The sequence below is a fragment of the Erigeron canadensis genome, chromosome 8 (genome assembly GCF_010389155.1).
Source record: "Erigeron canadensis isolate Cc75 chromosome 8, C_canadensis_v1, whole genome shotgun sequence".
Taxonomy (NCBI): Eukaryota; Viridiplantae; Streptophyta; class Magnoliopsida; order Asterales; family Asteraceae; genus Erigeron; species Erigeron canadensis.
Genome location: NC_057768.1, coordinates 30,460,411 through 30,481,783, shown reverse-complemented (window position 1 = coordinate 30,481,783; position 21,373 = coordinate 30,460,411). Strand labels below are relative to the sequence as shown.

Genomic DNA, 21,373 nt, shown 5'->3' with positions numbered 1-21,373 from the left:
TTATTTTAAGCGTGTGTTCTTTGATCACTTTTTGTTATCAAAACAAACACTAACCAAACCACCCATGATTCGCTAACAAAACTTGCAACTCTGGTTCTTTCTAACAAATTCCCGAATTCCAATGTTGTTTTTTCCCTGCTTTCAATCCAAATAGTCATGGGTTTGATTGCAGCCGGATCCGAAGGCAAAACCCTCAACCAGTTGCTCTCATTACTTCAAGTAAACACCATTGAGGAACTCAACGCTCTTTCTTCACAGCTTGTGTCCTCGAACATGACTGATGCTAACGAAAGTGGAGAACCTCGGTTGGCACTTGTAAACAGGGTTTGGGTTGATCAAACAATTAGTCTTAAAGATTCATTGAAACAGGTTGTGGACATTGTTTATAATGCCAACACTACGCAAGTCGATTTCCAATCCAAGGTCAGTTCTGCTTTACGTATATATGCATAATATAGTCGATTTCTATTGCATATTTTAGATTCTTGTGTATGTGGTCAATTTGTTGCCTTTTATGGTTTTTTGATAATATTTTTACTGATTGATAAATCAAGGCTGATGAGGTATTAAAAGAAGCAACTCTATGGGCCAAAATTCAAACCAATGGTCTTATCGAAGAAATCCTGCCTCGTGGTGCGAGATTCATCTTATCAAATGCACTTTATTTCAAAGGAGTCTGGACGGAAACTTCCACCTCCTCGACGGAAGCAAAGTGCAAGTACCCTTTATGACCACCGAGAATTGAAAGATCAACCTTGTGGGTGAATATGATGGTTTCAAAGTCTTGGGTCTTCTGTACGTACGTACAGGGAGAAGATAAACTTCGTTTTACAATCTACATCTATCTCCCAGATAAGAATGATGGCCTCCCATCTTTGATACAAAAAATAAATTCAGAATCTAGTTTCTTGGAATCTCATATTCCTCTTAGAAAAGTAGAAATACGGAAGTTTTTGGTCCCTAAGTTCAGGATGTCATCTGGGATTGAAGTTTCAGATAGTTTGAAGGATTTTGGTGTTGTATTGGCATTCACCAGGAATCGTTTGTGGAGATAAACGAAGAAGGTACAGAAGCTGCAACGACCACAAATGATGAAGGTACGGAAGCTGCATCGATCACATATTCTACTATAATGGCCAGTTCTGCGAGGTTTACGTACATATGATGACTTTGTGGCAGACCATCCATTTTTGTTTGTGATTTGAGAAGATATATACGACAGGCGTCGTGCTGCTTATGGGACAGGTCGTTGAACCAAGTGTTGTTTCTGTTTGACGGGGTTGTTATGGTTGCATTTGACCCATTTTATGTGCTTTCTAATTATTGCTTACATTAAATTTTTACTGATTTAATCTTAATCAAGTAGCACAACTAAGGCCCTGTTTGCAATGTGAAGTATGGACCTCTTAACTATATGTGTGTGTGTGTGTGTTCCAATGAGAACATTATTAGAGGGGTGGGAGTGGAAGTAGGGTGGTGAACGGTGAAGCCCGGCCCCGCGTGGGAACACCGCCGCCAGGGGGTCGGGGTGGGGAAGAAAGGAAGGTAAACGGGGTAGTGAGACCGAGGAGAGAGAAACGAGTGTGGGGACCGCGCGCAGGAAAAGGACGAATGGTGGCTGGACACGTGGCGAGGGGAGCGGGGTAGAGAGCCGTTGGGTGTTTTTTTTTTTTTTTTTTTTTGTCTTTTACCTCTTTCTCTATATATATACTCTCTTTTCTTCCCAAAACAACACACAACTACTCTCATTTTCACTACATTTTTATAAATTCAAACACCCCAACCTTTTCATCACTAATTTCTTACACCCAACACCAAAAAATATGGCTTCCGGTAATTTGGATAATTCGAGCGACTCTCCCGACGAATCAAACGATAGATCTATGGAATTCTTTCTTAACGCGTTACACTTTCTTGAAGATACGGCAAGTTCTAGTGCTCCTCAAACTCGACGGTATACGGACCGGCGTCGGGAAATTGGTCTTGCCACTCTTTTGAACGATTGGTTTGTTCAAGAACCAAAATACGAAGACGATTACTTTCGAAAGAAGTTTCGAATGGACAAGACCATGTTTTTAGATATCGTGCGCGACATTGAAGCAAACTTCCCGTATTTCCAAGAACGTTACGATGCAAGAAAAAGAAAAAGTTTTACGGCGATACAGAAATGCACATCCGCCGTTAGGCAACTCGCGACGGGTAACGCACCAGACGAGTATGACGAGTACTTGTGCATGACAGCCAGAACCGCACGTGAGACCCTTGATTATTTTTGTGACGCCATCATTCGGTTGTATAGCCGAGAGTACCTACGTTGGCCGACGTCACACGAAGTTGCACGCATCTTCAAGGCCCACGAGCTTCGACATCATATGCCTGGGATGCTTGGTAGCATCGATTGCACACATGTCGAGTGGTCGGCATGTCCTAGACGTTTGAGAGGGCAATACACGAGGGGTGACCACAACGGTCCAACTATTATGCTTGAAATCACCGCGTCACAAGATTTGTGGATTTGGCGGGTTTTTTTTTGTGTCCCGGGGTCGAACAACGACATCAATGTGTTGAACCAATCCGATTTGTATGTCACAGCGCGTAATGGAACGGCTCCGGACTCTTCATTCCGCGTGAATGGCCGAGATTATAAACGTGGCTACTATCTTAGTGATGGGATCTACAACAAGTGGTCAACACTTGTTAAAGCATACCCGTATCCAACCGACCCTAAGGAAAAAAGATTCAAGAAATTGCAAGAGGCGGCGAGAAAAGATGTCGAGCGAGCTTTTGGTGTCCTCAAAGGTAAATGGAAAATTCTTCAACGACCTCTTCGACCTCAAACGAAAGACAAAATTGGAAAGTATGTTCATACATGTATTATTTTACACAACATGATCATTAAGAGGGACGAGAAGGCAATCTCACCGGTCCATATAATGGACCCGCTAGTGCAACCGGTGTTCGATGAAAGTGTGTATGCGGAGTTGATAGACGAAGAAGTTCATCATCGCCTTTGATATGATCTTACGGAGCACGCATGGTTTCAAGATTTGGCGTATCTCGATGATTAGTTTTTTTTTTTAGTATTATGTAATGTTTCTTTTTTTTTTAAGTATTATGTAATGTTTCTTTTTTTTAATATAATAAAAGGGTATGTTTTTTAATTTTAATATAATTTGTGATTTTGTTAAGTAAAAATAAATGGAAATAAAAAAGATAATGTGAAAATTAGGGTTGGGGTGAATGGCGCCACCATTTTGGGATGATTTGGGGTGAATTGGGGAAGTTTGAGGTGAAAAGTTTTTATTAAAAAATGGTGATGTGAAAATTTGGGGAAGATTGTGGTTGGGGTATCCACTCCCACCCCCTTATAATGAGAACAGCGTAAGAACACTGTTTGTATGTTTGTATAACAAGTATAGTACATAACATTAATAAAATAAAAAAGTGAAGTACATAATATGTCAAGAAATTTTTTTTTGATGGAATCGATGTTCCAAGATGATGTAGGTTAAACAAGTTTCTACAGTTTTTGGGCCAAGAATCATACCAACGGCCTTATTTAAGATATTCTACCTGTTGGTGTCGGGCTGATCTTTGCATATGAAATATATTTTAAAGGAGCCTGGAATGTGCAATTTGACCCGTCAAACACAAAAGACTTGACTTCCACCTCATTGATGGTAGCAAAGCTGAAGTACCATTTATGAAAAAGCAACAGGCACGCTCATATGATTGTTTCAAAGTATTGGGTCTTCCCTATATACATGGCGAAGATAAGCGTCGTTTCACAATGTTTATCTTCCTCCAAATGCCAGTTGATAGTCTCCTATCTTTAGTACAGAAAATGGGTTAAGAATCTGACTTTTTAGACCACCACTTTCCAACCCGAAAGTAAATGCAGGCTGTTTCTGATTCCAAAATCTAAGATCTATTCCAAAATGGGTTTTAGACTTCTGACATGTTGAAGGAGTTAGGTCTCAAATTGCCTTTTAGTGAGGAAGAAAGTAATTTGACTGAAATGGTGGACTCATCTGATGGCAAAAACCTGCTGTATGTTTCAAGCATAAAGCGTTTGTATTCGATTTAACAAACTCCTTTTATATGTCATATGTTACTTTAGAGTTTACTACAAACCCATATACTAAGATAGATTTTGCCATCAGAATTATTTTTGGGTATGCTGAGTTGCTAACTTATTGAACACTTTTGCCGTCTTGGTTAACTTTCAAAACCAGCTGACCCGTTTTTTCAAACTACATTTCAGTTGAACCGGTGCTTTTCATCTATATATGGTCATATGGGATACGTTTATTCACTCTAAGACAACTAAATTATGGTAATGTACACACACACATATATATATATATGGGAAAAGAGAATATAAGGTTGTCCGGCACTTAAGCTTAGGTGTGGAACTCCTCACAGACTAATATTTTATTATTTATTGTTTAATGAATAAATGCATGGGCCCCCATGATTTTTATGGATTAAAAAAACAATATGTGAGTGTTCCACACTTAAACTTAGATACCCGACAGCCTTATATTCTCATCCCCCTATATATATATATGTGTGTGTGTGTGTGTGTGTGTTTTTCTCTAGCATGTTCTTTTCTTTATCAGCGGGTCGGATTTGAGTTTTTCTAGAAGCTTATAGGAGTACTGAAAAGCATAGACGTCTTGATCACAGTTAAATGTTAAACGACCAATGACCCTTAGGTGGTGTTTGTTTTGAAGTCTTAATAAAAAAGTCATGACTTAATCAAAAATACTTGATCCATTAAGCCATCAAAAGTGTTTGGTTTTTTATCTTAATAAACAAAAATTAACTATCTTGACTTAATTTATACATACATTATTTATCCATTCAGTCACAGTGAAATAACAATATGGTTTTACAGTCCTGGGAAAAAAAAGTTTGGGGTTATGGCCTATTGGTGCCCAATTTTGAAGCTAAAAAAAATAATAATAAAAGTTTTGTAGCTATAACTATAACTATAATTAGTATGAGATATGTCATCGCCTAACTTCTAATTGATCGACACATAAGCGTGCACCAATGCTATCATTAGTTATTTTGTATCCAAGTTTTCAATAACTATATATATCGATATATATATATACTAGGTATTTTACCCGCATGATATGCGGATTGTTATAATTATTGTTCAAAAAGGTTGAAAAACAAAAGCTAAGGTAGATATGATATTGTTTCTTTTTTTTTTTTTATGATACATTGGACAAATCCTATGTGACAATTTTTTAACATAGATTTGAATTTGAAGAATGTTTTATATGACTCGGTTAACAACTGTTTTAATATATAAATATATATATATATATAGCTTATTTTTACCCCCGCAATGCGCGAGTTGTTTTAAATTATTGTTTAAGATAAAGTTGATGCTACATGTAGTTACAAATGCTTGTTAAGAATTATGAGAAAATACTTTACTTTCAAATGCTTAACATATAGTTGAAAGTAAAAGTTAAATACAAAATCACTACTTCCATCATCGATCATGCAATATAGTTCATTTCATAATGCATGAAGAACCTATTGAATATGTTTAAAACTTGGAGATAGATGAAACTAACTAATACATCGTGCAAGATTTTTTAAACAAATTAATGATTAGAGCAAAGTTTTTATAATAGTATGATGTTTATATAGGTTGATTTTTTATGCAAATTTGTTTTTTTATATTAGCAAAAAAAAGTATTAGAAAATATCTTCATTAAAATAAAAAAATTGCATTATACAACTTTGGGGTTTAAATGAGCCATAACTCTTTTATATAGATATTGGCAAACTATATCTTTATAAAAATCCTTACTATAATCACATTATTATCAAAAGTTAAAAAAAATAAATAAAAAAAAAAAACCTACGTAACATGTAGTAGTATATGTTATAGTTATTATATAATATTTTTTTATATATGGATGTGATTTGTTTTTCTTTTTTATAGTTTTTATTTAATACTTCATTTATTTTGATATTAATAAATAAGATAAATATTGTTAAAAAAAATTATGAAGACGCCACGTAGGATAAATCCTAAGTGGCAATATTTGAAGCTAGCTTTAGGTTGAAAGATGACTTTAAAAAGCTAGGATTCCTATTGTTTTAATAATTTATATATATATAGATCAAATAAGAAGGTGTCTTAAGGAGAGAAGGGAGAGAATGTCTTATGAACCAATCAGAACGCGACATGTGGATTTAAAAAAAAAAGAACGCGGTGGCATTTTTGTAAATAAATCAAACTTTTGTCAGCCTGGTTTTGGGTCAGCTTGAGTTATGATCAGCTTGGTCTGTCAGCTTGGTTGGTCAGCTTGGTTGGGTCAGATTGGTCAGCCTGGGTTATGGGTCAGCTTGATCAGTCTGAAAGCTGGGTCAGCTTGGGATCTACATTTGTGTAGATTATGTGTAGTTTTGTGTCAAGCTGACCCAACCCACGCTAACCTAGCTGACCCAGCCTGACCCAGACCCCAAGCTGACCCAACCTGACCCCAAGATCTCATCTGGGTTTGAAGTTTCAGATACTTTGAAGGAATTAGGTGTTGTATCACCATTCAGAGGTGGCGGCCTAACTAGAATGGTGGAACCACCCAATTCAGTGTTGGCATATGATCATATTATTATAAGTCGTATGTCCGGGAATATTTTAAGCCTACAGGGTCACACGAAATGACACGGTAATAACTCGATAATAACAATTGATATATTAAAGTAATATATTAATTAGTTTGATCACGAAATAATTAATTAAACATAATTAAAGGATTAATTATATTTAATTGATTAAAAGGGAGGATTAAAATGTGAAAATTGGCAAGTGGACTTGGACCTAAGTCCATTAAAGGGGGACGGTTTCATCAAGGCTTTCCAAAGCCTTGATGTTTGTTTAACCTCCAAGTAAATGTTAACCTAATATTACCCTATAAATATAAGGGTTAATTCCAAGGTTTTCATTCATTCATTCACAAACAAATTCTCCTCTCTCCCTCTTTCTTTGTTTCGGCCGAAACACCCTCCCAAAAGGGTTTTTCGGTTTTCGATTTTAAGCTAAGGGTTTTAAACAAAGGGTTGTTTAGGTTCGTGATCGGGGTACTAGGATACATTATTCGGGGTGCCTAGTGTGCGATCGTGGAGGGGTTTTGCTTTAAACCCTAAGTATTAATAATAATCTTATTATTATTATCTCAATTGGATCTTTGCATATAAGGTACACATCTCAATTCTCTCTTTGTTAATTAATGTGATTACATATATGTTTCGATTTCTTCCGTTGCGCTTATTCATGTTTTATGTGTTCATATTCTAACAATGGTATCACGAGCCACATATGTGATCTATTAATTACAAAGATCAAAATTTGAAGGGGGGGTTTAAGGTTTGGTTGTTTTTAATTAATTAATAAATAATTAAAAGGTTGTTTTTCTTATTTTTAATTAATTAAATCGGTTCTTGATTAAATAAAGATTAGGGTTTTTGTTTAATTAAAGTTTTAACCTTGTTCAATGGAGATTGAAACCCTCAAACAAGTTTTGAATTGTGAATTGATATAAATTATGTGATGAATTGCATGATTATGTGTATTGTTTTATTTAAAGTTGTTAAATAAATAGTAAAATCACAAAAAATTCATGCAAAATTTATTGTGATTTTACTGGATATATAAAGTGTTATATTATGCAAAGCATGTTGATCCAATAATTAGGGTTAATTATTAGATAATTATGTGACAATGTGATTTTTGCGTGTAAATTTTCTGATATGCGACAGTTTACTAGAAAAATCATATAAAATAATCTGTAATGAGTTAGAAGTCTTGCTTTGGACTGTAGAAGCCCAACACATAGGGCTACAACTTTGTAGTTTTGGTTGAAAGCTGAATCGGACCAGAAACAGGAGTAATCTGGTCGTCAAGCTACTGGAAATTTCCAGTCAGCATGTTTATGTGTTTATATGCAACTTGTTAAGTTAATTTGTTTAAAGGCTTACGCAATCAAGGTAACTTGATGCATGTGGTCCTCTTCTTCGGAAGGGGGAGCCGAAATTGAACTTTTGCATGAACCATAGTGACCATGTTTAGGTGGCCCACCTTAACTTGTTACTTGATTAAATAGTTCGGTAAATTAGTAAGTTTATTAATTTTTGTATTTTGTTTATAACTTGTATAAAGGTGATGCAAAAATTGGTTTTGAAAATAAACTTGACTAAGAACTATCGAAATAGAGATTTCATTAATAAAATTGGAGTCTTGCAACCTTGAGATACACCGGCTCACCCATTTGAACAAACTCTAAGAGAGGTATAAGTCGGAGTGCGCTAGCCTTCTAAAAGGGCGGGTTTTTAAATCGCGTTTATCGCATACCTTTGCCCTTGCGCTTCTTTGTGCGTTCAAATGGAGCTACCAAGCTCTCTTGTATTGTAAGACTATACAAATGATTTTATTAAATATTATGTTTCGAACATTATGCATGAGTCTTCAAACATAAACTTTTGATTCACATCAAATGCATTACCCATTTAAAGTTAAGTCAATGCCACCCACTTTGCTAAGAACACTTGCCAGTGCTTTTTGCTCTACGTGAGACGTAGGTGAATTGTATCTCTTCAAGGTGGATTACCACTCGTTGTGAGGCAGCGGTGGACTATTCACATGTTCTTAATTGGGCGACTTAAAACGAGTTAAGAGGTGAGACCTTAACCCGTGGCATAAGATGGGACAAAACATGTTTACAAAACACTTAATACCCCTTTACAGTGTTGTTGTAAGTCCCATAAACCTAGGAGTTGCATGAATGCAATTATCGATTCTTGATTACCTTTTGAATGTCGTCATTTCTAGCAGATCAACTGATGAAATGATTGTATGTCAAGTTGGATCCTAGCCTTAGTGAAAGTAATTTGTTAGATGAATTTAACAAGGGTAAAATTACATTTCTTAAGGATAAATTATCGAAATACTGATAATTGAACTTTTGTCTGTTTTGTAGATGGCAACAATCAATACCACTCAAAACATACATCAATCGGCGTTCAGGCTGATGTTGGAAAGGGAAAAGCTTTCTGGACCGAATTTCAATGATTGGTATCGTCAGCTCCGGATTGTTTTGAGAGCTGAGAGAAAGTACAAGTCCTTGAAGAGCCAAGACCCGTTGCTCCTGCTACCAATGCTTCTAATGAAGCATTAGCGGAATATGCGGCTGCATATGATAGACATAATGAGGTCGCTTGTCTGATGTTGGGAAGCATGAATGCTGACCTACAAAAGCAATTTGAGCATTCATTTCCATGTGATATGCTTACTGAACTCAAGTCTATGTTCGAGAAGCAAGCTGGCGTGGAGTTATACGATCTTATCGATGTATTCATGACTTGCGACATGAACAAGGAACACCGGTGAGCGCTCATATCCTTAAGATGAAAGGATACTTTGAGCAGTTGGAAAGGTTGAATTTTCCTTATGCAAAGCAAGTACAAATTGGTCTGGTTCTCAAGTCCTTATCTAAGGATTTTGAAGAATTCGGACGCAATTATACTATGCATAGCATGGATAAAACCGTTACGGAACTTCTTGCAATGGCTATTGAATTTGAAAAGAAGTTACCAAAGAAAACTGCTACTCCCAACGTTCTCATGATCAAGGGGGGTAAGGTCCAAAAAGGCAAACAACCGAAAGGAAAGGGCAAGGCTGACGGTAAAAGAAAGCAAGTTGCTGCTCCTAAACCTAAGAAGACCCCTCCGGCGAAGAAGGAACATCCCGCTAAGAACCTACCTTGTTACCATTGTAATGAAGTGGGTCATTGGAAGCGGAATTGTCCCAAGTATCTTGCTGAGTTGAAGAAGAAGCAGCCCGGTACGTCCGGGACTTCAGGTATATTCTTCACCATTGAATTATATTCATTTTCTAAGCGGAATTCATGGGTTTACGACACTGGGTGTGGTACTTATATCTGTAATTCTTTACAGGGGCTTAGAAGGGGAAAGAAACTGAAGCCGGGATCTTTACAACTGTTCGTGGGAAATGGCCTACCTGCAGCTGTGGAAGAGATCGGAGATTATCATTTGGCTTTACCTAGTGGTTTAATAATTGTCTTGAACGATTGTCATTATGCACCTTCTATTACTAGAGGTGTTATTTCAGTTTTTTTGTTGAAAAACAACGGTTACGTTAATGTCTTTAATGATATTGGAATTTCAGTTTCTCGAAATAATGTTCATTATTTTGATGCTATTGCTTGTGATGGTATTTATGAAATTGATATGCGTGATTGTGATTCAAAGGATAATTCAATGTATCATGTTAGCAAACGAGTCAAGTCCACTTCGGACTCGACTTATCTTTGGCATTGTCGGCTTGCTCATGTTGGCAAGAAACGCATTGAAAGACTTCAAAGGGACGGTGTCTTGCAATCAAATGATGAATCATTTGAAAAATGCGTATCTTGTGTTTCTGGCAAAATGACAAGGAAACCTTTTCCAAATAAACCGGAAAGGGCTAAAGATCTACTTGGACTAATACATTCAGATGTATGTGGCCCATTTAGACATGTGTCAAGGAAAGGTGCTAGCTATTTCGTCACTTTTACGGATGATTTCAGTCGTTATGGTTATGTTTACTTGATTAAGCATAAACATGAAGTCTTTGAAACATTCAAGGAATTTAAAAGTGAAGTGGAGAATCAACTCGGTAAAACCATCAAAATCCTCCATTCGGATCGAGGTGGTGAATACTTAAGTCAAGAGTTTAAGGATTATCTTAAAGCTTGTGGAATAGTTCAACAGCTTACTCCTCCATATACTCCTCAACACAATGGTGTTTCGGAGAGGAGGAATTGAACCTTGTTGGAAATGGTTCGATCGATGATGATTCATACGACTCTTCCTTTTCGTTTTGGGATTATGCCCTGAGACTGCTGTTCGCATTCTCAATATGGTTCCAACTAAGAAAGTTGACAAGACACCGCATGAATTGTGGCATGGGAGTTTCCTCAATTGTCTTACTTAAAGGTCTGGGGATGTGAGGCACTCGTAAACGAGATACGCCTGACAAGCTTGCACCTAGATCTGTCAAGTGCATCTTTGTAGGATACCCAAAGGAAACGATGGGTTACTACTTCTACTTTCCTACAGAAAACACTGTCAAGATTCATCGATATGCTGAGTTCTTTGAAAAGAAACTCATATCTCAAGAAGACAGTGGGAGGATTGTTGAACTTGATGAGCATCAAGAAGATGTGTCAACTTCTAAAGATACTAGCAATCTTCAACTTGGGGGGGGGGGGGAATGTTCAAAGAGATGAACTTCAAGTTGAAGATGAAGCGATTCCACTTCGTAAGTCCTCAAGCACCATACGTGCTCGTGATAGATTAAATCTTATGATTGAGTCTAAACAACACGTAGTAGGAGATTTGAATGAACCTCCTAATTTCAATGCTGCATTATCAGATCCGGAATCTGAAAAATGGCTTGAAGCTGCGAATGTGGAAATGAAATCCATGAAAGACAATCAAGTCTGGAGCTTGGTTGATCTTCCACCAAATGGTAGAACCGTTGGGTGTAAATGGATCTTCAAGAAGAAGACCGACATGGATGGAAATATACACACCTATAAAGCTCGTCTTGTGGCGAAAGGTTATACTCAACTCTTTGGAGTTGATTATGAGGAAACCTTTTCTCCGGTTGCGGACATTAGAGCTATTAGGATCATCTTAGCCATAGCGGCGTACTATGACTTTGAGATATGGCAAATGGATGTCAAAACCGCTTTCTTGAATGGTTTTCTAGACGAGGAAGTCTATATGGACCAACCTGAAGGTTTTGTCGATCCAAAACATCCAACAAAGTATGCAAGCTTCAAAGGTCCATTTATGGACTAAAGCAAGCATCAAGGAGTTGGAATAAAAGGTTTGATGAAGAGATCAAAAGTTTGATTTTGTTCAGAATCCTGATGAGCCATGTGTATATCGCAGAGCTAGTGGGAGTAATGTTACTTTCCTTGTCTTGTATGTCGATGACATATTGATAATAGGAAATCACATTCCAATGTTGAAAGACGTTAAATCTTATCTTGGAAAGTGTTTTGCTATGAAAGACTTGGATGAAGCAGCATTCATACTTGGAATCAAAATCTATAGAGATAGAAGTAAACGGTTGATCAGATTAAGTCAAAGTGCGTATATAGATAAAATCTTGAAGAGATTCAAGATGGAAAATTCTAAGCGCGGGAACTTGCCTATGCAAGAAGGACTTAATTTATCTAACAAGAATGGTGCTTCTACACCCGAGGTGGAGCGTATGAAAAGAGTCCCTTATGCTTCGGCGGTGGATTCTATCATGTATGCGGTTAGATACACTAGACCTGACATTGCGTTCGCGCAAAATATTGTAAGCCGATATCAGCAAAATCCCGGAGAGGATCATTGGACTGCTGTGAAAAACATTCTTAAGTACATGCGTGCTATTAAAGAATTGTTTTTGGTGTATGGAGGAAATCCGGATCAAGAGCTTAAAGTCACTGGATACTGTGATGCTGGATTTCAGACTGATAAGGATGATACCAAGTCTGAGTTAGGGTATGTCTTCATTTTAAATGGAGGAGCAGTAGATTGGAAGAGCAAGAAACAATCTACCGTTGCTATGTCTGCTACAGAGTCTGAGTATATAGCTGCTTCGGATGCAACAATGGAAGCTGTCTGGATCAGAAAGTTTATTTCTGGACTTGATGTGATGCCATCAAATAATACACCTATGGATCTGTACTGTGACAATTCTGGAGCAATTGTCAGTGCCAATGAACCTGGGGTTCAAAAAGGTGCCAGACATTACCAAAGGAGATATCACTATGTTCAAGAGCAAATCGAATCACATGGAATCAATTTACTCAAAGTTCACACAGATAATAACTTGGCGGATCCTTTTACAAAGGCATTGTCAAAGGGAAAGCTCAACAAGCATGTAAATCTGTGATATTGCTAAGTTATTTCATGTAAATCTGTGATTAGTATTTGGATAATGGGATGTTAAACAATTGTTATTTTCAATAAATGAATTTTTATACGCGGTATAAGTGGTTTCATTTTTATAATAATTGTGTCCTATATTTGCATGTTTAAATCCATGAATATTAGTTGAATATTCAAAATGTCTATTGTCGATTAATTATATGGGGATATAACTAAAGTAAGACAATTGTGAGAAATTGGTGAAAATATTTAAGGGAATATTTTGAAGATGGTGGATCGTACCAAACTCACATGATATTCAAAAGGTGAATATTGGACTTACCCCACAGAACGAATTATCATTTTATGGATCGGCGTCATTAAATGAAATTCGTGAAATGGTTACTTTATTTATCCTTTGACTTGAGATACAAGTGAGTTATGCATGTGTGGATTGCATTTCTTGATATAGTCCTAACTGTCCTGAACAAGGCAGTAATACATGGCTATTTTCAGAAATGTTGAGAAACGACATGGCCAGACACTTGTAGTCAATACAGGATTTGTTCCTTCAATTTGCAACTGAAGTATGATACCATTTGGCGCCCTCATTGATTAATTAAGATGTTTGTATGGCCATACCCAAATGAACTCAAGAGGAGTCTTGACTAATTTGGTAATCTTGATTAATTGTAGAAATGAGAAACATAATCGTTAAATTATGAAATGACATTAAACAAAGGTATCTGAACAAAGGGATATTAAAGACTAAATCATTTCAACTTGGCAAATTTAAGAATCTATTCTTAAATATTTCTGGGAGCATTGGAGTGTTGATAGACGCCAACCAATGTTATTGCTTTTATAATAACATGCTCAAGTGGGAGCTGTTGGCATATGATCATATTATTATAAGTCGCATGTCCGGGATTATTTTAAGCCTACGGGGTCATACGAAATGACACGGTAACTCGATAATAACAATTGATATATTAAAGTAATATATTAATTAGTTTGATCACGAAATAATTAATTAAACATAATTAAAGGATTAATTATATTTAATTGATTAAAAGGGAGGATTAAAATGTGAAAATTGGAAAGTGGACTTGGACCTAAGTCCATTATGGGGGGACGGTTTCATCAAGGCTTTCCAAAGCCTTGATGTTTGCTTAACCTCCAAGTAAATGTTAACCTAATATTACCCTATAAATATAAGGGTTAATTCCAAGGTTTTCATTCATTCATTCACAAACAAATTCTCCTCTCTCCCTCTTTCTTTGTTTCGGCCGAAACACCCTCTCAAAAGGGTTTTTCGGTTTTCGATTTTAAGCTAAGGGTTTTAAACAAAGGGTTGTTTAGGTTGGTGATCGGGGTACTAGCATACATTATTCGGGGTGTCTAGTGTGCGATCATGGAGGGATTTTGCTTTAAACCCTAAGTATTAATAATAATCTTATTATTATTATCTCAATTGGATCTTTGCATATAAGGTACACATCTCAATTCTCTCTTTGTTAATTAATGTGATTACATATATGTTTCGATTTCTTCCGTTGCGCTTATTCGTGATCTTGTATGTTTTATGTGTTCATATTCTAACATTCAGACCTTTTCGTGTCGGGTATTCACCAGAAATCGTTTGTGGAGATAAATGAAGAAGGTACGGAAGCTGCAACTAAGACATGTGCTTGTATGACTCTCAGTTTGGCACTTGACTTTGTGGCAGATCATCCTTTTCTGTTTGTGATTAGAGAAGATACAACAGGCGCCGTGCTGCTTATGGGACAGGTCGCCGACCCAAGTGTTGTTTCTGCTTGATGGGGTTGTTAAGGTCTTACTGTCTTAGTGCATGCAGCTTTACTTCAATTGGTCTATATCATTAGTAATTTTATGTAACCTGGACTTGTGGTTTCATTTGACCAATTTTAGGTGTTTTCTTGCTAGTAATTGCTTTCGTTAACTTTTTCACTGATGTAATCTTATTTTTCCTTGCATTTTGGTAATTTCTATATCATTAGTCTGTGGTGTATATGGGCCAGATGGGCGAAGGCCCAAAATCAGAAAAAAACTTGGGAGGCGCCAGGCTAATAGTCTGGACTTCAGTTCTTATGCATAGTAGGTACTTTTTTCTGCTTTTAGTTTTGTGAAACCTATCAAATGAAATATATGTATAAACAATTAAATACGAGTAATTCATATGGTCAAATTCTCTTTGACTTTTCACTTACAATCTTTTTGGAAGAAAACAAAAGAAAAACCGACATAGCTCATCACAATTCACAAATCACAATCTTAAACAAATGCGAACTCTTTTCTGTAACAATTTAAAATCCAACTTTAAAGGTGACATCTTTTCAAATCTTCATTATATTTTTATATTTTAGTTTATATAAAACGTTTATTTAATTAAATTTATATAGGAGTTTAATATAAAATCATATATTTTTTTGGTCTTTTGTTTTATAATTTTAAATTGTTTATTTGTTCATATGAATTTTGTTAGGAAATTAAACAGTTATTTTTTCTCGTAAACAATCATCAGGTGCTCAAAATAAGGGGGGAAAAAAACAAGAAGTTACTCAAAGGGTCTTTAAATACGTATTTTGTTAAGCATGAAAATAATATTAGTAAAAATAATGTTGGAGAAAATAAAATATAAAAATAAAAAAATCATGTCGACGAAAATAATGATGATGAAAATAAAAAATGCTTTGGCTATGTGTTTTACCCTGGCCCGTCTTTAATTTCTCGTTAAAAAAAATTAAAAGTTTTGTAATTATAACCATAATTATAATTATAATTAGTATGAGATATGTCATCACCTAACTTCTAATTGATCGACACATAAGCAATAATGATATCATCACTTATTTTGCATATCCAAGTTAATTTCAAGTAACAACTATATATATCGAGGATATCGATATTTTATTCTAGCCTAAGAAAAAACATACATATTTTTATATGCACGTACGATGGTGAGATCTAAGTCCATCTTTATTAATCTGCAAGGAAAACATATTTGGTTTTTGTTTTCGTTTTTGTTCTTATGTTTTTCGGCGTCCGCTATTAGTGTGATCGATAATATGCAAATCGCTACCAGTGATCGCAAACTAATTATAGCTTCTAAATCAACTGTTGAAGCGTCTAGCGATGGTTTCATCAAACAATCGATCAGCAACCAAACTCAGGTCTCGATCACACTAGCAGACCACATTTTTTCCAAGACATCCCCACGCTCCAACGTTGTTTTCTCACCGCTTTCGATACAAACTGTCCTAGGCTTAGTAGCATCCGGTTCTGATGGTGAAACACTTAACCAGTTGCTCTCTTTTCTCAAAGTTAATACGTTTGACGAACTCAACGCTCTTTCTTCTCGGCTCGTGTCATCGATCATGGCAGATGGTAGCTCAAGTGGTGGACCTCGTTTGTCCTTTGTAAGCGGGGTTTGGGCTGATCAAACAATTTCTCTTAAAGATTCTTTTAAGCATGTTTTGGAGACTGTTTATAAAGCTGCTTCTAAGCGTGTCGATTTCGTAAATAAGGTTAGTACTTTTTACTCAGTATATACTTTTAACTGGTCGAATACTAGTTTTGTTCTATATATATTGTGACAAAATTGTTACTGGATTTTTTTTTTGATATATAACTACTCGTATTATATGCTGTTATTTGTTCTTGAAGACCGAGGAGGTACTCAAAGAAGTGAATTTGTGGGCTAGAGAGAAAACTGATGGCCTTATCAAAGAGATCCTTCGGCCTGGTATACTTGCAAACGAAACCGTAATAATGTTAGCGAATGCACTTTATTTCAAGGGAGTCTGGAAGGAGAAGTTTGATCGGTTGTTGACAAGAAAAACCGATTTCCATCTCCTTGACGGAAGAAAAGTGCAAGTACCCTTTATGACCACCATGAAAAAACAACTTGTGGGTGAGTATGATGGTTTCAAAGTCATGGGTCTTCCTTATGTACACGGAGAAGATAAACGGCGTTTTTCAATGTATATCTATCTCCCAGATGAAAAAGATGGCCTCCCATCTTTGATCCGAAAAATAAGTTCAGAGGCTGACTTCTTGGAATCTCATATTCCTCACAAAAAGGTACAAGTTGGGGAGGTTTTGATCCCGAAATTCAAGATCTCATCCGAGTTTGGAGTTTCTGATATGTTGAAGGAGTTAGGTGTTGAGTTGCCTTTTAAAGGTGGAGCTATAACTGAAATGGAGGAGGATGAAAATGTACATGTTGCAAACATTCAACATCAATCAGTTGTAGAGGTGGATGAAGAGGGTTCGGAAGCTGCAGCGACTACATTGACATTATTAAAAAATGCCTTGAGGACTACCGTTGATTTTGTCGCGGATCATCCATTTTTGTTTACGATTAGAGAAGATACGAGTGGAGCAGTGTTGTTTATGGGACAAGTCATTGACCCAAGTGTTTCTTGATCGAGTTGTTCAAATCTCAATCAGTGCACATAATAATCGACTTCAATTCAAACGGTTTATAAGATCTTATGATTCATTTGAAAGAGTAACCTTAGTACTTTCTTCTTGAATCACTATTAGGCTTTTTTATCTTCTAAATTTATGAACTTCATTAGCATCTTATATTGTGCATGAAATTTTATCATTGGTTTCAAGACACTGATATCAAATGTAACATGAAATAAATAGATATTGTCTTTCACATGAAACTATCCAATGTGTTAACATATCTGAATTTGTGACTATTTTACCCCAAAATAGTTCTCTATATATGTTTCTTAGAGGTGTTTATTTGACTTGATCGGTTCGACCCAAACTGATTATATTTTGATTTGCAAAAAATGATGAAACCCAACCACCCAAATTATCTTAGAGGGAAACAAATTTACAATGTATTTGTACTCGTATCAGTTTTATAATGCGATTTTTTAGTAGATTTATTAGTCCTTTGGCTACCTCTTGTTTAACTAGATATGTTCTATGCCTTTTCTTAAAAGCAGAGCATTCAATTCCAATATAATCGTATCATATTTTGGCAACCCATAACCCAGAGCATACTAGGTAAGTACATAATCTTTCTAAAAAAGTTGGATTGGTTCGCTCTATCAAAGTCCCTCCTTCTAGGACCACAAGACTTACATGCTAACAGAAAAAAAAGAATTACTATATTCTTATCTAATTTAGATATAGGCAGGCTATGCAAATATGATAACACAGATTATTTGATGCTTCCGGGTTTTCATTAATATATTTCAAGTGTAAATATGGCATGTCACCTAAAAGTACAGAAAACAACCAACAAAGAATGAGGAGAGTTAGTCAGTATTCGACATCATGGAACACCTCACCGTATAATGGTAAAGTCCTATACGTACTCTAGACTACGAGATGTAGACCATAAGCTATTACAGGTGATTCAGGGAAAAAATCCACAGACTTGTCACTCCTAAGAGTCTTAACATCTTTTAGGCGCTTCTCATGATACAATAGCCTATATCCATCAGGTGGAAAGCCCAACTTTTCCTGAATCTTGTCCTTAACATTACTAATCGTCTCCGAGCTATCAACCTCCAGAGTTATGGTCTCCCCACATTCAGTCTTGACGAATATCTGCATCAGTAGCCTCAAAGTTAAAGTAGACTTCTCTCGAATATTATAATGAGTCAGAGTCTGAATGTCTTCAACGCATTCCTCATTATAGAATAGGTAAAATCGATCCGATGGAAATCCCGCCCTTTCGTGGATCTTTTCCTTCACATTATCAATCGTCTCCGAGCTCTCAACATCCAGTGTTATGGTCTCTCCACTTTCAGTCAAGACGAATATCTCCTTAACTAGCCCGAAAATCAAAGTAGACTCGTCTTGAATATTATTATAATGAGTCAGAGTTTTAACATCTTCTAGGCACTCCCCTATTATACCATAGCTTATATCCAACAGGTGGAATAAAGCCCAACTTTTTATATATCTTTTGCATAGCATTACCAATCATATCCGAGTTCTGAACCTCCACGGTAATGATCCTATTCCCACCTGCAATGCTCAAACCATGTTGGGCCTAAAGTAAAACTAAAAAATGAGGCCTATTTATAACTAAAAATTATTTAAAAAGAAGAACATAAAACCCAACACGTATTACAATCCATTTAATCAAAAGTCCTTTTAAACTACACTTAATTTAAATTCTTTAAGATTCTCTTATTTATTTTTATATTTAAATTTTTTATATGATTTTTTTTCTTCATACATAAAATAAACTGATATATTTAACTTATATATAAAATTTGAGGCCTTCAATACCACGGGGCCTAAAGCTCTTGCTTTCTTTGTCTTACCCTTGAGCCACCACTGCCTGCAATCTTGACATATATCTGCATCTTCTACTCCATCCTCTCAAACATATTCTCGTTTTCATCCGAATTGAACTTCACATTATCAATGGCATCACAAAATTCAGTGTCTATGAAAGTTGGTATCTAATCCACTGGTTCTCTTATTGATTACCTCAGAAAATATAGAATACATGTGTTGACCTATTCCATAGGTTTGCTAGTCTATCTACAATTCAGTTACAAAGTATATCGGAAACTATAACAATACTAAGTCTAATACACCCCCGCAGTCGAAGCTGGAGGTTGACGAACGGTGAGGCTGGATCTAAAAGTAAATTTCTCAGTCAGGCCCCCCCAATCAGCGTCGGTATACGAGACAAGATAGGAAGTTGGAGACGGGGAAAGAGACAATCCGAATGATATAGTGCCTTTAATGTAGCGTAAAATCCTTTTTAGAGCAGCCATATATGTATAGTTGAGGGTGCATGCATGTGAATGCAAACTTGTTGAACTGCATACGTAATGTCTGGTCGCGTAAATTAAGCTAGGTTAGGTATTGGAGTGCTCCAGCAAGCTGCCGATATTCTGTAGCATCGACTAAAGGGATGCCAGCTTGTCTGCTCAATTTTTGTTGTGTATCCACGGGTGTAACAGTGCCCTTTCTAAAATATCCATATAAGCTGGTTTGTATCTCGAAACTATGTACCTTTATGTTGTTCGAGAGAAAGTTGAAGACAAGAGTATTGTCATAGAGTACATTTCCGCTCATGACATGTTGGTTGATCCACTAATATATAAAAGGCTTACCTCCCAAACTCTTATTAGCGCATGTTGCCATCACGTGATTATGTAATAGCCTAGTTTAGTTTATGGATTATACTCAATTTTGTTATGTTTTATCCACTCTATATATGTTTGAAGTTTGTTATTCTCGAATTTTGTGCACATTAATATATCTTATGAACAAAAATTGTTTATGGATCACTAGCTATTATGAATTTATGAATGACATTATTTTGGTTCACCCTTATGTTGTTGTTTGCGATTCGAATTTACTATGGATTATGGAAAATCACTAATTATATGGAATGACGAATCGTAATATTGTATAACTGATAGGGGTCTATGTCGTTAAAGATGCAATATATTGGTTTGCGTTAGTGGTCCTGCCTAATCATGATTAATTTTGAAATCAACAACTCAGCCAAAAATAATTTGTACAAAACATAAATAGATATATGGCCAAATGCATGGGGAGATTGTTAGACTATTTTTATTTTTATTTGTCTATATCTACTGTTGATATAGGTAATAATGTTAACAGTCTTGAGATGAGTCTCACTTAATACCATAATGATATACCCAATGGTCTTGATGCATATATTGTACCATCAGGGATATAAAAATAGTTAATCCATACTTGTATGTGAATATAAATGCTTGAGAAAACACAAAATCACATATTAGTCTATCCCTAATTCTTAAGATTATCAACAGATTAGGAAAGGACTTTTATTTTTTAATTTTCTAAAATTACGTTTTCAACAAAAAAAAAAATCATACATGTTCATTCCTAAATACACATATATCACTAAATAAACATATTAATTAAGATTTTAAATGTGTACAAACTCACACCCCTTGCGAGTTTATTCACCAACAAACACGTTCGAGTATTAAACTACATATTGTGCACTCGATTAAAGGTGTGAACGTCACAAAATAAATCGTGTATTGGTGTATATATCGTGCTATTAGGACTCTATATATATAAAAACACTTGATCCGTACTTGTATGTGAATATAAATGCTCGCATGCTTGGGGAAAAAAAAAAGCAAAATCACATACGAGTCTGTCCCTTATCCGTCCTTAATTCTTAAGATTACTGACGGATTAGGGACGAACTTTTAGGGACGGATTTGGGACAGCCTTTTAGGGAGGGATTTGAGAGAGTATTTTGTTTCCATCCCAAATCCGTCAATTTTTAAAATTAAGGACGGAATTAGTTTATTAATACTTTTGAAATTTTATTGTTATTATTAAATGGATCCGTCTTAAATCCGTTAGTAAAATTTAAATTTAGGGACGGATT

At 35.8% G+C, this 21,373-nt stretch overlaps 3 protein-coding genes and 1 pseudogene across 3 annotated transcripts; 3 read left to right on the top strand and 1 right to left on the bottom strand.

The window, feature by feature from the left end:
- The first annotated feature begins 63 nt into the window (after positions 1-63).
- On the top strand, positions 64-1,275 carry LOC122610606 (annotated as a pseudogene).
- Positions 1,276-1,823: 548 nt separating this feature from the next.
- Positions 1,824-3,014, top strand: LOC122610605. Its single transcript, XM_043783581.1, has 2 exons — positions 1,824-2,457; positions 2,593-3,014. The coding sequence occupies exons 1-2, from the start codon at positions 1,824-1,826 to the stop codon at positions 3,012-3,014; spliced, it is 1,056 nt and encodes a 351-aa protein (XP_043639516.1).
- A 12,911-nt stretch (positions 3,015-15,925) lies between these two features.
- On the top strand, positions 15,926-17,498 carry LOC122580344 (serpin-ZX-like). Its single transcript, XM_043752616.1, has 2 exons — positions 15,926-16,508; positions 16,648-17,498. Exons 1-2 carry the CDS (start codon positions 15,939-15,941, stop codon positions 17,407-17,409), a joined length of 1,332 nt encoding a protein of 443 aa, XP_043608551.1. The 5' UTR covers positions 15,926-15,938; the 3' UTR covers positions 17,410-17,498.
- Positions 17,499-18,324: 826 nt separating this feature from the next.
- LOC122610604 (polyubiquitin-like) lies at positions 18,325-19,325 on the bottom strand. The gene is made up of 3 exons (XM_043783580.1): positions 19,284-19,325; positions 18,934-19,006; positions 18,325-18,860 (listed from the first exon to the last, which is right to left on the bottom strand). Exons 1-3 carry the CDS (start codon positions 19,323-19,325, stop codon positions 18,325-18,327), a joined length of 651 nt encoding a protein of 216 aa, XP_043639515.1.
- Between the last annotated feature and the right edge of the window lie 2,048 nt (positions 19,326-21,373).

Excerpts from the sequence above, each read along its gene's own strand:
- LOC122610605 (XM_043783581.1), top strand. The coding sequence starts at position 1,824 with ATGGCTTCCGGTAATTTGGATAATTCGAGCGACTCTCCCGACGAATCA. Across the intron at positions 2,458-2,592 it reads GAGAGGGCAATACACGAGGG|CGCGTAATGGAACGGCTCCG; the intron begins GTGACCACAACG and ends TGTATGTCACAG.
- LOC122580344 (XM_043752616.1), top strand. The coding sequence starts at position 15,939 with ATGGTGAGATCTAAGTCCATCTTTATTAATCTGCAAGGAAAACATATT. Across the intron at positions 16,509-16,647 it reads GTGTCGATTTCGTAAATAAG|ACCGAGGAGGTACTCAAAGA; the intron begins GTTAGTACTTTT and ends TTGTTCTTGAAG.
- LOC122610604 (XM_043783580.1), bottom strand. The coding sequence starts at position 19,325 with ATGCAGATATATGTCAAGATTGCAGGCAGTGGTGGCTCAAGG. Across the intron at positions 19,007-19,283 it reads CAGGCAGTGGTGGCTCAAGG|GCCCAACATGGTTTGAGCAT; the intron begins GTAAGACAAAGA and ends GTTTTACTTTAG. Across the intron at positions 18,861-18,933 it reads TCAGAACTCGGATATGATTG|GGGAGTGCCTAGAAGATGTT; the intron begins GTAATGCTATGC and ends ATGGTATAATAG.